At 46.2% G+C, this 13194-nt stretch overlaps 1 protein-coding gene across 1 annotated transcript; it reads left to right on the forward strand.

The window, feature by feature from the left end:
* The first annotated feature begins 2577 nt into the window (after positions 1-2577).
* On the forward strand, positions 2578-8468 carry lrfn5b (leucine rich repeat and fibronectin type III domain containing 5b). The gene is made up of 5 exons (XM_061091769.1): positions 2578-3468; positions 4230-4404; positions 5878-6217; positions 7340-7640; positions 7773-8468. Exons 1-5 carry the CDS (start codon positions 2578-2580, stop codon positions 8466-8468), a joined length of 2403 nt encoding a protein of 800 aa, XP_060947752.1.
* The last annotated feature ends 4726 nt before the right edge of the window (positions 8469-13194 follow it).

Below are 13194 nucleotides of genomic sequence, written 5' to 3' on the forward strand. Positions count from 1 at the left end.
ATATTCCCTGTGACCTCACCGGCCGATTGGCATGCACGGTGCTGCGTAAGGCTTTTCTTAGCGAATGCTACCCCAGGGAGACCATAGATATCCTTTGCTACAGTATACTGGTTCTGCTGTGCATGAATGCCTGTCTCCATCGCTGGGGCTTGTTGTGTAGTGAGCTAACTCTATTAGGGACAAATCCACCCACTTGTGTGTGTGTGTGTGTGTGGGTGTGTGCTGTCAGTCTGTTCTGTTCTCTGAGGGAGAAAAGACCTGCTCAGAGGTAGTAAACGAACATCTGATTGACTAAGAAAGGGATTATGCTTAATGAATCAGTAGATTATCTGTTTGCTTGTTTATGTGTGGCCCTCCCAAGTCGTCTCATCATAATGAACAACCCAAACTGAAGGATAATGATTTTCCGGGGGTGTGACATTTAAAGATGAAGTACGTGATTGATGAATGCATAGATTGATTATCTGCTTATTTGTTCATTTACCTGATGAGTGCAACCTGTTATGCAAATCGCCATGAATCCCCCATAATTAAATGCAAATTAGGGAGGCGGCGACAGATATTTCCTGCCCCGTGTCAGCGACGAGGGGCTGTCCTTTTGTCCTCGCAGAACAAATTTTGTAGGGATTACCATTGCAACCATTCTCTTCACGTTCGGCTGAGTTTTCACAGACGAAAAAAGCCCCATCTCCACAGAGTGAATCAATATCACGTCTTCGGCGCCATTCGAGCCTGGAAGTAGCAGGTCCTCTCTGCCTCATTGCACTTCCAGAGGCTTTGCCATTCAGAGTCAGAGCAGAAGGCGTTTGGCACACCGACATAAACCCACTCGTGAACACCTCGGCTTTTCTAGACTATCCTCTGTTACGCATGCACACGCACATAGAAGCAGGTCTGGATATTTAACTTTCCCAGCAGGTACTTGGAAGCCCGTACACATGGCTTTGCAGCAAACTGAAGTCATCTGCCACTTTAACAGAGAGGCAAGGCAAGGTTTAATAATGACCAACACCTCAGATCTCTGCACCACTGCAACTCAGACTGCATTCCACCTAATGGGAATGCTGTGTGTCTTGGTAAAGTTGTCCACTTTTAAAAATGAGGCTGTAAGAGACATTGATTCATTGCTGCATGATCAACAGCATTCATGAAAATGTCACACCCTGCAAGCTCGCTCCTATGATATCTTTCCGCCCAGTGCTATTATGGGCCATTTCAAGGCAACCTATCCCTTGCCTTACTGAAAGACATTTTACCCACCCGTCAAAATGAACTGTTGTCAGCGGCTGCCATCAGGCCTCCTTCAAAAAATGCCCCCAGATGGCAGCATGTCACTTCTGTCCCGTCTTATGTTTGCTTTTACTCTTATGGTATTTTCCTCATATTCCGGCTGTCAGGGTTATTACACCATGACTTGTGACTTGTGTGTCCCAGCCCCCAGTGCAACAAAAGCTTTTGAAGCATGAAGGTGCTCAGCTGGCAGGCTCTTTGCTGAGGCAAAGGTTTTCATGCACCCTCTCCCAGACCCAACGCCAACAATGGATGCATAACCAGCAGACCACATAAAAGCTATACTCATAAACGAGCCATTCTCTTTGGTATTTAAAGATGAGTTTTTGGAGTTTTACTACTGCCCTGGATTAAAGTCCCTTGCTCTTCTTGTACTGTATGTTTTAAATGGTGCTTTTCGTGTGCTGGAACAGTGGACATCCAGAGGGCTAAATATTGCATGCTCAACCAAAGCGACACTAAATTTCAGCTTGGTAAATATAATCACAACTAATGTTGCTCTCGCTCGGGGAACATTTCGCTGTGCACCTGCAGAGCTGAGTTCTGATCTCCACATTCTTAGTTTTATGACACGCTATATCCCTGACAAGGTCTCAGGATTCATCAAATGGATCCCTCCTTATCCCCCCATCTCAGTCGTGTGATAAGTAAGAGTAGCAGCAAGAGAGAGAGAGCAGAGAGAAAATCAATAGCGAGGCATAGCACATCCTCGCTGAGGCGCTGGGTTCAATCAGCCCTTTCCTATCGGGGATATGATCCTGGGAGATATCAGTCTAATTCTGATGAGGCCCTGGACTGTCAGTCTAGACTTTCATCCCTCTGTACACAAACATAAAAGGGCTGGTATTATCTTATCAAAAAAGTATGAGCAGGGGAGCAGAGGCTAAAAAGGAGAACTGTCACAAACAGCACACATGATTACTGAGGATGCTTCACTCTCAAGACTGCAGGTGACTAATTAGTTTCATGTCTAATTGCGCAGCATTTATTGTTCCGCCTCTGAGTCGCTTAGCTTCCTGCTCAGAATTTGGACCCTGTGAATCTTGCTGTGAGCTGGCAGCGATATGTGTTTCAAATCTAGCGGAAAAGCTTTGACTTTACACAGCAGAATCTCCCAGTTCCCCTTTTAAGGAGGGATTTTTCAGTGCTTGTGTGATTACCCAGCTACCGAAATTACAGCCCGATAAAGAGGATACACATCACAGTTTTATAAATAGATTGTCCTTCTCTTTTTCTCCCTCTTTGCATTGATCTTTTCTAGGTGTATTAACCTGACTGACAAGCCAAATGGAGTCTCTCCTGGTTTACCTGATAGTTCTCGGGGTGGCTGTCAAAGCCCACAAAGTCCAAGTCTGCCCCAAACGCTGTGTCTGCCAGATGCTCAACCCCAACCTGGCGACTTTGTGCGACAAGAAGGGGTTGCTGTTTGTTCCCCCGAACATCGATAGGCACACGGTGGAGATGCGTCTCGGGGATAACTTTGTAACCAGCATCAAACGCAAGGACTTTGCTAACATGACCCGGCTGGTAGACCTGACCCTCTCTCGGAACACTATTGGCTCCATCGCACCTCATGCCTTCAAAGACCTAGAGAACCTACGAGCTCTTCACCTCGACAGCAACCGGCTAGCCCGCATCACCAACGACACCTTCAGTGGCATGTCCAAGCTGCACCACCTCATCCTAAACAACAACCAACTCACACACATCCATATCGGGGCCTTCAATGACCTCACGGCACTGGAGGAGCTGGACCTATCCTACAACAACTTGGAAAGCGCACCATGGGTGGCAATCCAGAGGATGCCCAGTCTTCACACCCTCAATTTAGACCACAACATGCTCAGCTACATCCCAGAAGGAACCTTCTCTGGGCTGCAGAAGCTCAAACGGCTGGACGTGACCTCCAACAAGCTCCAGAAGCTTCCTCCTGATCCTGTTTTCCAAAGAGCAGGGGTCCTGGCCAACTCTGGGATAATGGGGCCTTTGTCTTTCGCCTTGAGCTTCGGAGGGAATCCTCTGAGATGTAACTGTGAGCTGCTCTGGCTTCGGAGATTGCGGAGGGAGGATGATCTGGAGACGTGCGCTTCACCGCAACACCTTGCTGGACGCTACTTCTGGACCGTCTCAGAGGAAGAGTTCCTGTGTGAGCCCCCTCTCATCACCAGGCACTCTCAGGTATAACCTCTGTGTTTAACTGATAAGACATAACACTTATTACTGTTAAACTGTCTGAGCGAGACATTGAATTCCTCCCCTGTCAATCCAAGGTGGCACTTTGTGTGCTTTCTGACTGACACACCAAATATTAGCTTTGAGACCCAGAGGTGTCTTACACGACTTGTGGGTTGGACACTGATCTGAATATTGTAAAATACATACTACATACAAAATCTAATCAAACTTTGTTCCTCGGGGGAGTTTTCAGAGACATTCTTTAGCAGGATCTTCAGTTATCATTTTACTAAAGCTATTTGCAGGTTTATGATGGATCCACACAGAGGCTCTTATTACACAGCAAAAGCTTACAGTGATTTAGCCCTTGATTCAAGCATCCAAACAAAATTATGATCAAACCGTTGCCAAATAACTGCAGCTATAGCGTCTCATTTGCATTCAGCAGACCTCCTTTGCATAATTGCATGGGAAATTATCCTGGACTCATACACACGGCAGTAGGCTGTCATATTGATAATAGTGCCTTCATAATCATGCATATCCAATATCATGACAATTATCAATTGTTTGATTATATTTAGATGGAATAAAGCACTAAAACACAACATCTCCAATAAAGGCATTAATTGCAATATGTCATACAGACAGAGGATGTTGTCAGTCCAATTTGTTTTTCAGTTTTAGGACGCAGTGCATTATCACCGTGTGTTTAGCATATGCTGCAGTCCTCCTGCTAACTACGTTGCCTCCCTCTGCCTCAGGTGCTGCGAGCGTTGGAGGGTCAGAGCGTGACTCTGCGCTGCAAGGCCAGGGGCGACCCCGATCCCATCATCCACTGGATCGCCCCTGATGGCCGCCTTATGTCCAACTCCTCCAGGGCCACGGTCCACACAGACGGCACGTTGGATATCCTCATCAGCACCGTGAAGGACTCTGGTCTGTTTACACCCCCGGTGGCTGTGCTTGTGTTGTTGACTCGACAAAATTAGTATTTTTGTTTGCGTATGCAGAAGCCTATAGGGCCGAGTCTATTTGTCTGCCCCAGGTGGTAATGTTGAAGTGTGGAAGAATGATTCAAGTTATAGATAGACTGAAGAGAGACTTTTTCAACTGGATGACAGACCGTTATGATTTAGTGGTTAGTTGAAATGAAAAGCTCCAGAAGCTTTTAAGAGATGCTCTTTTCTTTCTTTTCAAGACTTTGCCTGTTGTTAAAACAATAAGCCGGTTCCAGTTGTTGAAAAGCTTAGCTTAGTTACCTCAGCTTTGCTCTTTAATGGGAGATGCAACACACTTTGGTTTGGCAGCAGGTTATGTGCCAGACAAAGGATAATTACTTTTTGGAGCCTCCACTGATTGACAGGAAATCTTACAGTGATGGCAATCATCCCGGGATTCACTGCTCTGTGCCAAGAAAAAGTAAATCACATAAATTCTTGTAAAAGCAGACCTAATCAATTTTACACTAGTTTTTGTATGAACTAAAAAATAAATAGATACAACTGGAGGAAAATCAGGCTTTACAGGTGTTGCTAGGCAGAACTTGTTGGACACGCCAACTGTTACCCCCTCGTTCTAATCATTACGCTACGCTAAGCCAAGCATAGCGTTGCCCAGTGTGAGCCCAGGCAGAACAAAGACATTGTGAGTTGCACACAAAGTCAATGAAAAGACACAGACACACAATTCTTCCCAGGATAGTGTAAATACATGTGGAGACACGTCTGTGGGAGTTGAAACGTTTTTTAAGCTTGAGTAAAAATTTGCACCTATCCCGGGGCTGTGTGATTCTGATTCTGAGACGTACAGAGATTAGAGAGAAAAGGAGGGAGAGAGACACTGGAGGGAAAGAACAGAGGGAAGTTTCTGGTGAGTTCAATCAAAGACTAAGTTGAATACAAAATCACACATGACAGCTAGCATCTTAGGTTAGCTAGCCTACACCTGATGGGTATGTAATATCCATATATATGTTTAGAAGCGTGAAATGTGTTCAGTACTAATATTAAATATTTCAAAAAATCTGTATTGGAGCCAAATGGCTACAAAATGAGCAAAAGATATGGGCCAGGCAGCTGGATGTAGCCCAAGTGTAGGATCCGCAGAACAGGCTTGGACTGGTGTCTGTTGGCACAACGGGCCAATTCTGGCACAGATATGATTTATTTTATCTGGGCCAGGTGTGGGCCAGCTCTGGTCTTGAGTTGGCCAGAGCTGGTCCACATAAACATCCAGTGTGGAGCTGTATAGTATCTGTCTTTGTAATCTTTGTATTTGTGTGTAATGTTCAACCAATTTCACAAAAATTATTGAAAATGATTAGATGTTCTTAATACTGATTTAATGCTAATGCTTATTATTATAGTAAATATGAGGGGGGAATGCTAATCTGATTAGTTTGTTCCCCAGGCTCCTTCACCTGCGTGGCCTCCAACCCAGCCGGTGAGGCCCAGCAGACCGTGGACCTGGTCATCGCTAAACTCCCTCACATCACCAACAATACAATCGCAGAGCAGGAGCCCGACCCGGGATCATCAGATATCGCCACGGTGACCAAGACAGGCGCAGGAGACGCTGGAGGAGGGGTGCCCCTGGGGAACACGAAGACGAGCCCAGAGAAGAAAGTGGTAATTGCAGAGGCCACGTCCACCTCGGCCCTGGTCAAGTTTAACTTCCAGAGGAGTATCCCTGGAATCCGCATGTTCCAGATCCAATATAACGGGACATACGACGATTCGCTGGTGTACAGGTGAGGAGATTTTACTCTGGAGCTGCTGTATTAATAAACTCCATAAAATGTCAGGTTGAGGAACATGCTCTTTTTTAATCTAACACTCACAATGGCAACTTCAGAAATACAGAGAGAACCCTAAGCAGTACAAAATAAAACAAATACATGTATAAACACATATATCCACATATACACACCAACTAAAAATACATCAGAATAAACCTGCGAGAAATTAAATAAATAGATTAATACACTGAAACTCTTTTTTAAAAAAAAATACTGGTAAAACAAAGATATTTAATCCCATAAACAAACATCCAAGCATGCAAATACGATTAGAATCATATCCCAGTGCCATGACCCTTGTTTTACCTTATTAGCCTACTTTAAAATGCTTAAATCCCTTTGGATATTTAGTCATTAAGAACTGGACCTGACTGTCAGCGTGATTATTTGTGGCTTCTATAAATCCCATCAGAAAGACAGACTAATGCACTGTAACTGACTCCTGATTCTTCCACTCGTAATCCTCCCTTGCCGGAGTGTACCATTTGCTATGTGCAAAACCTTGATAATGCTTAATCAACAAAATCAAAACCGAATGTCAGCACTAAGCTGCGGCCCGATAAGAAGATGAAAGAGGAGTCAACCGGTGTTTTACAAAGGACAATCAGACGCTTTGCACACGTCCATTTGAGGAAGCGTCCAACACAGACGTCTTTCATCTCTCGGTTCTCTCGCTCCATATTTAGTGTTAATCAATGTGATATGAAGGGATTGTTGTTGAGACGATTTTTTTTCCATATGAACCTTGACCAAATTTATGACTTTCTAATTTAGAAGTTATGAGGGAGACGGGTGAGTCTCGTGCTGAACAAACGGAGGCCTTCTTCACCCGCAGCTACTGAAAGCAACTTTTTATCCGTAATGTAGCAGTGAGAATAACACAAATGTCTCAAAAGATTTATGCCTAGACAGATCTTAAAAAGCCCCCTGAGAGATAAAGGACTGTCATGCAATGTTATCGTCACGAAACAATAAAACAGATTATCTGATTTGCTTCTGTCTCATTTAATTTAACCCTCTCTAATCTGTGTCGGAACTAACAAAGCTGTTTTTTTATTTATTTTTTTATTCCAGAATGATTCCTCCGACCAGTAAAGACATCATGGTGAACAACCTGGCGGCTGGAACCCAATACGACCTGTGCGTGCTGGCCATCTATGACGACCAGGTGACCTCACTGACTGCCACCCGGGTGATCGGCTGCATTCACTTCACCACAGAGCCGCAGTACCTGAGATGCCATTTCATGCAGTCCCAGTTTCTCGGCGGCACCATCGTGGTTATTATCGGAGGGATTATTGTGGCCTCAGTTCTGGCTTTTATTATCTTCCTCATTGTGCGCTACCGGGTGTGTAACCAAGGAGATGCAGATAAGGTGGGTTTGGCATGACTCCCTCTGTTTTGTTCCTTTTCTCTTCATTATCTTTGCTGATATTGAAAAAGAGGTGTCTAAAAAAAGCGCCCTCACCCCGTTTTTTGTTCCCCTGCTTGTCTCCTGTCATGTCAGGCTCTGGAGATGGGGGATATTCGGTCACTGAGCAGTGATGGACAGCTCCAGGGCTGTGGGATCCCCAAGTCCCTCTCCAAGCAAGTTCTACGTCCGGAAAAGAATGACAAGGAGTGCCTCAGAGTTTCCCTGCCTCCGCCGGAGCCAGACAAGCAACTACCGCCGGCTGTAGCCTCTACCAAACCTTCTGTCCCCGACTGCACTGTCTCTACCTCCGCTGCCCGCCACAGCTGGCACCCGGCCTCCCCAGGCGCCCCGAGGCCCAAACGGTCCATTGCCCCACCAAAACCCTCAGAGGCTCACCGGTCTGAAGCCCAGGCAGATGTTGAGCTTGAGAACATGAACCGCAATAACTCGTCGGAGGTTAAAATGGCAACCAGCGTCGCTCTGGCTATTCCCGGCCAGCCCACCAACTGGGCCGCCGTCCCCAGGGTTCCGCGGCCGCACCAGCCCCCCCGACAGCATTACATGACTGTACCTGCAGGGGCGGTGAGGGGGAACCGCAGGCATTCCCTCAACACAGACTCGTTCCGGGAGCAGTGCTATGTAGCCTACCCCAAAACCGGGGCCAGCCTGCGCTCCAAACGCAGCCTGTCGATGAGCGTGGAGCTGCCGCAGCTCGAGAGCACAACAAACATTCACAGGGCCAGGGACAGGCTCTCCAGGTCTGAGTGGCTTCTGGAGAGCACTTTATGATTTGGAGTTTATAACCTGTGACTTCTTGTTTTTTTTTGATCGGATTTGTGGCCCGTCGAGGAACCGACAGGGATTTATGCCTTGTTTTGAGCTCTGCGCTCTCTACTGAGGGACCTGTAAGCTTCTCTCATATATCTGAGGGCAAGGCAGGCACACAGGGTCGTGGGAAACATTTCACATTTGTTTTCTACCTTATAACCTATCAAAGTCTTCTTTATAACGATACACTTGATCGAACTCTGACGAAAGGCACAACAATGTATAAAACGACGTCATGTACAAAAATGTTTAGTTGTGTGAGATACTGTATATCTCACCACAACCATAAGTGTTCATATGGTATTGAATGCAGTAATCTCGACACTGTATTATAACAAAGCAGGAAACATGCAGAGGGTGGGGTTATTATACTCACAGTCTCATTGCCTGTTACTTCAAATGATACAATCTCTGAACATGATTCTTGTCTCCAGCTCTACAGAAACATGGTGACATGTCTTAATTAACTTGCCGGTGGTTTGGAAAGATTACGAATGTGCTTTACATCCCAGAGGTGTTGGAACAGAATGTAGTAGACAGTCAGACAGACAGACAGACACACAGCGCTCCATCTCCTCCTCATCAACACTCCCAGACACAGCACAATGCAGCATATTTGTGGCACAAGTCGACTCAGCCTAATACTGCCCTCCGGTTTGAATCGATACATTTTTATCACATAATTACATAAAGACTCGACTGCGATAGGATTCCTGTCACGACCGATTTGAGCAACAATTGAACCAACATGGACGACGTGACAGGTGCAGCGAGGTGATCTTAAACGACGAGAGATCTCCATCCAGGGGCGTGGTTCATTTCCATATTTTTTACTTACTGACGATGACAACCATTGTAAATGATCTTGTTGATGTAAGAGAAACGATAATCATACGTATGGAAGGACGCCAGCTCTTGATTTTGCTGTTGTTTCTGTTTGATGTTTACCAGTATAAATAAACCAGTGATAAAAAGGACGCACTCAATTTGATCTTATTTTCGCCTTGTGAATGCCCCCCCCCCCCCCCCAAACTTTTCCCCACACGTTAGGAAATGGAGACGTCTCACACAAGGGCATTAACAGAACACATGACCGTAAAAGCCTCAGCACATGTGCAACAGGCACAAAGTGTCCAAAAGCCACAACACAAATGCAAAAGCCACAACATGAATGCTGAAGCCACTACACAACTGCAAAGGCCACAACATGAATGCTGAAGCCACAACACAAATGGAGAAGCTACAACACAAATGCAAAAGCTACAACATGAATGCAAAAGCCACAACACAACTGCAAAGGCCACAACATCAATGCTGAAGCCACAACACAAATGGAGAAGCCACAAAGCAACTGCAAAATCCACAACACAACTTCAGAAGCCACACAATGGGAACAAAACCATATCAGAAATTGGTAACAACTAATGTTGACCTTGAAATGAGCAGGACTGACTCATACAGATGTCACACAGACGTCGGTTCACTTGACTCATACATCCAGTAACTCTGCTCGTTTGATTGTCAACATCCATTATCGCTCACCTCCATTGTGGTTGTGTTTCCTTTTGTGTGGCTCTTGCAGTTCGTGTTTTCCTTTAATATATTTGTTTGAGACGTCTAGTACAAACCCCTACGGTAACACCAGGGGACAGTTCTTGCCTGCGAATCTAGACTGACAATGTTGTGCCTCTGACCTCGGATGTCAGCCATTACTGCAGGAACCTGCCGCACAGGAAGTTACACACAAGCTCCACAGTGGGAGCCCATGCACAACTAATTCTACAGTTACAGTAACGTCGGCCTGATAGCAGCACTGACATGGTGTTCATTATCTGAGGGAATACAAGCTCTGAGCCACTCGGTAGTTCGGTGCTTGGATGCTGCCTGATTGATTTTTGTATACATGCACTGGTATTCTTCTCACCGCATGAAACCTTGGGGGAAACAGCGGATTGGTTAGAAATACAATGTTATGCAGGGTAAACCTGTTAAGATGAGTTGCACATATACAGTACGCAAGACATAAATTAATTGCTGTCAACTAAATAGGCTAGATTCAAGGACTTTTATTCATTATCTCCTGCTCATTATGGGTGATTAAAATGCTTGGCCTGATCGGTTCAGTCTTTGGGCGAGAGCCAGAAGTTTATGTTAATAATAGATGCATTTCTGGAGAGATAGAGAGAAAGAGAGAGAGGGGGAGAGAGAGAGAGAGAGAGAGAGAGAGAGAGAGAGAGAGAGAGAGAGAGAGAGAGAGAGAGAACGAGGGGGGTTAGCAGAGAGGAGTAGACAGAGGGTTTTTTTTTTCGTGAAACAAATACGTCAAGAAGGGCGGGAGGCAGGGGTGAGGATGAAGAAATAAAGAGGGAGCGAGAGGTGCAGAGAAGAAAGCGAGACGGCTCACAGAGAGACGAGAGGAAGATGGCACGGGGTGCGGAGAATGAGAGAGAATGCAGAGTGAAACAGAGAGAGGAGTGCAGGAGACAGAGAAAAGAACATCCTTTGTAAAGCCAGCCGTGCAGCCTCTGGCTCCTCGGTATTCAGTTCACCTTCACACGGGGCGTGATGGGGCGGGTGGTGGGTTGAACGTGGGGTGATAGGCTCTGCAGGAGGTGCTGGAGGTGCAGGCGGCAAGCGGCATGACGCACAGCCCTGCGACCAAAGCCAGAACCAGATGCTCCCCTTCACAACATTGCAGTGGCCTGACCCGCTTTCCAAACCCCGGTCATGTCTCCTCCGTCTGACTCTCCTCCCTCCTCTCTACTGTCTCTTGCATCAACTGTAATAGTCTCACCATGCTCCTGACCAGCTCCTCTGACCCCCCCCCCCCCCCCCCACCATCAACAACCTCCCACCTGCTGGCCCACTTGAGAGCTGGACCTGCCAATCCTGACTTGCCTTTCACAAACAGACATGCAGCCCATAGACTGGATATAAAGATGGATGCTGCGTCGCCACTTCCTCCCACTATTACAAAATGACGCCAAAATATTTTGGATACGAACGCTGTCATCTTGCGCTTTTGGAAAGTTGTGGGCTGTGTCTCAATTCAGGGGCGGCATACTTTGGTGGATGTGGTCTACACGGCCCACAAAGGACGTGGTCTTCGTGGGCTGGGTAGACGGTGAAGGCCAAACCAAAATGAGACACCAGCTCTTCCCGTCCTTACCTCTGTCACCTAGCAAAAGACCTGCAATGTGACTGGACAAGAAAGTTTGTATGCCCCTTGTTTCTTGTAACATTGGCTGTTTCTTGCCATTACAATACCTCTTTGAAAAATGGTTTGTCATCGAAGCAGAATGATTCCTGGGATATGTTGTACCCGAGAAGGAGTTGCAGCCTACGTATCTCTGGGATGTAAGGAAACATTTCTCAGCCGCATTTGGAGGAGCCTTCGAAATGTCTCGACAATACATACGCTTGACCTATTGCTGGTCAGAGTCAGCTTTCAATCATGACGTTTCAACCCATTTTTATAGCATGAAATAAGCAAATAAAACCAAACTAACCATAAAAATGAACACTGAACAAACATCAGTGTGACAACAATGTCTACTTTCAGTTTGGTCCATGTCCCATTCACTAACATAGAGGAGGCAGGATTTATCTCCTGTTCTGCGGCCAGCCACCAGGTGGTGATTCAGAGTCTGTGGCTTCACTTTTGGGGAGCAGCCATGTTGTCCATCATCAAACACAATCTGTGGGCCGGCCCCTGTCAGTCTGGGCTGATTTGATGTGCTGCTCGAATGCACCAGGGTCGGATCCGTTTCCCTTCTCTCTTTCAACAGGAGCATCAATGTTCCACTGATTTAATTCATTTTGGGCCGTCACCGCTAATGGGCTTTTCATTCCTTTGTGTGAGTTTCCTTCAGTTCTGACAGGAAGTCCCTCGACAGCGTCGCACTTAAGCCAACATGGCCTTCGATACCACAATTGCCTGCTTTTAATGACAATCACGATGATGGGGGGGAAATCACATCAGGAGCATCGATGTGTCCAATTTGCGGTCAATTGTCTTATTTAAAGAGATCGTTGAGCCTATTTGAACAAACTGAAGAGCCCATTAGAATCACAGTTGGACCCGACAGTAATAGGAATGTTTAATTGAAGAAGACTGAGGTCCCTCAACAAGTGTGTTCGCACCTTTCACTCAGCGTGCTGCAGCTCGATGTTTCATTATCTCCACACAGCAGGCCCTCTTAGTCAGAGAGTCACACATGAGACACTGTATCCCTGGCAAGTATTATCCCTGGGAGTACACACAGAGAGAGAGAGGGCCTGGGGCCAGATAGCAAATGCGACCAAAACACCAGTGATATTCCTCTCAGGGGGAGGGGGAGGGGGGGGGGGCACAATGTAAAATATGCACAGGCAATTCCGAAGAGTATGCATTATTGAGAGGAGTAAATGGGTCCAGGATGAACATCATGGCTCATTAATAGTGAATGTGATCACTGTTTCTGGGAAAACAGCAGTCTGGGCAGGGGCGAGATAATTGAAATGGTCAAATCTAAAGACTTCCTTGTTTACTCGGCACCAACTGTTACTGTCTCGTCTAACTCACGACTGAAGCTGTTAACCAAGTTGTTCTGCCACAAACTGAATTGTAGCGGCATTCTGTTCGGAGACAGTCATTTTTTTATGACCTCGGCTTTTTGAGTCAACTACGTCTCGATTACCAACAGGG

The sequence above is a fragment of the Limanda limanda genome, chromosome 18, assembly GCF_963576545.1.
Source record: "Limanda limanda chromosome 18, fLimLim1.1, whole genome shotgun sequence".
NCBI classification, from domain to species: domain Eukaryota; kingdom Metazoa; phylum Chordata; class Actinopteri; order Pleuronectiformes; family Pleuronectidae; genus Limanda; species Limanda limanda.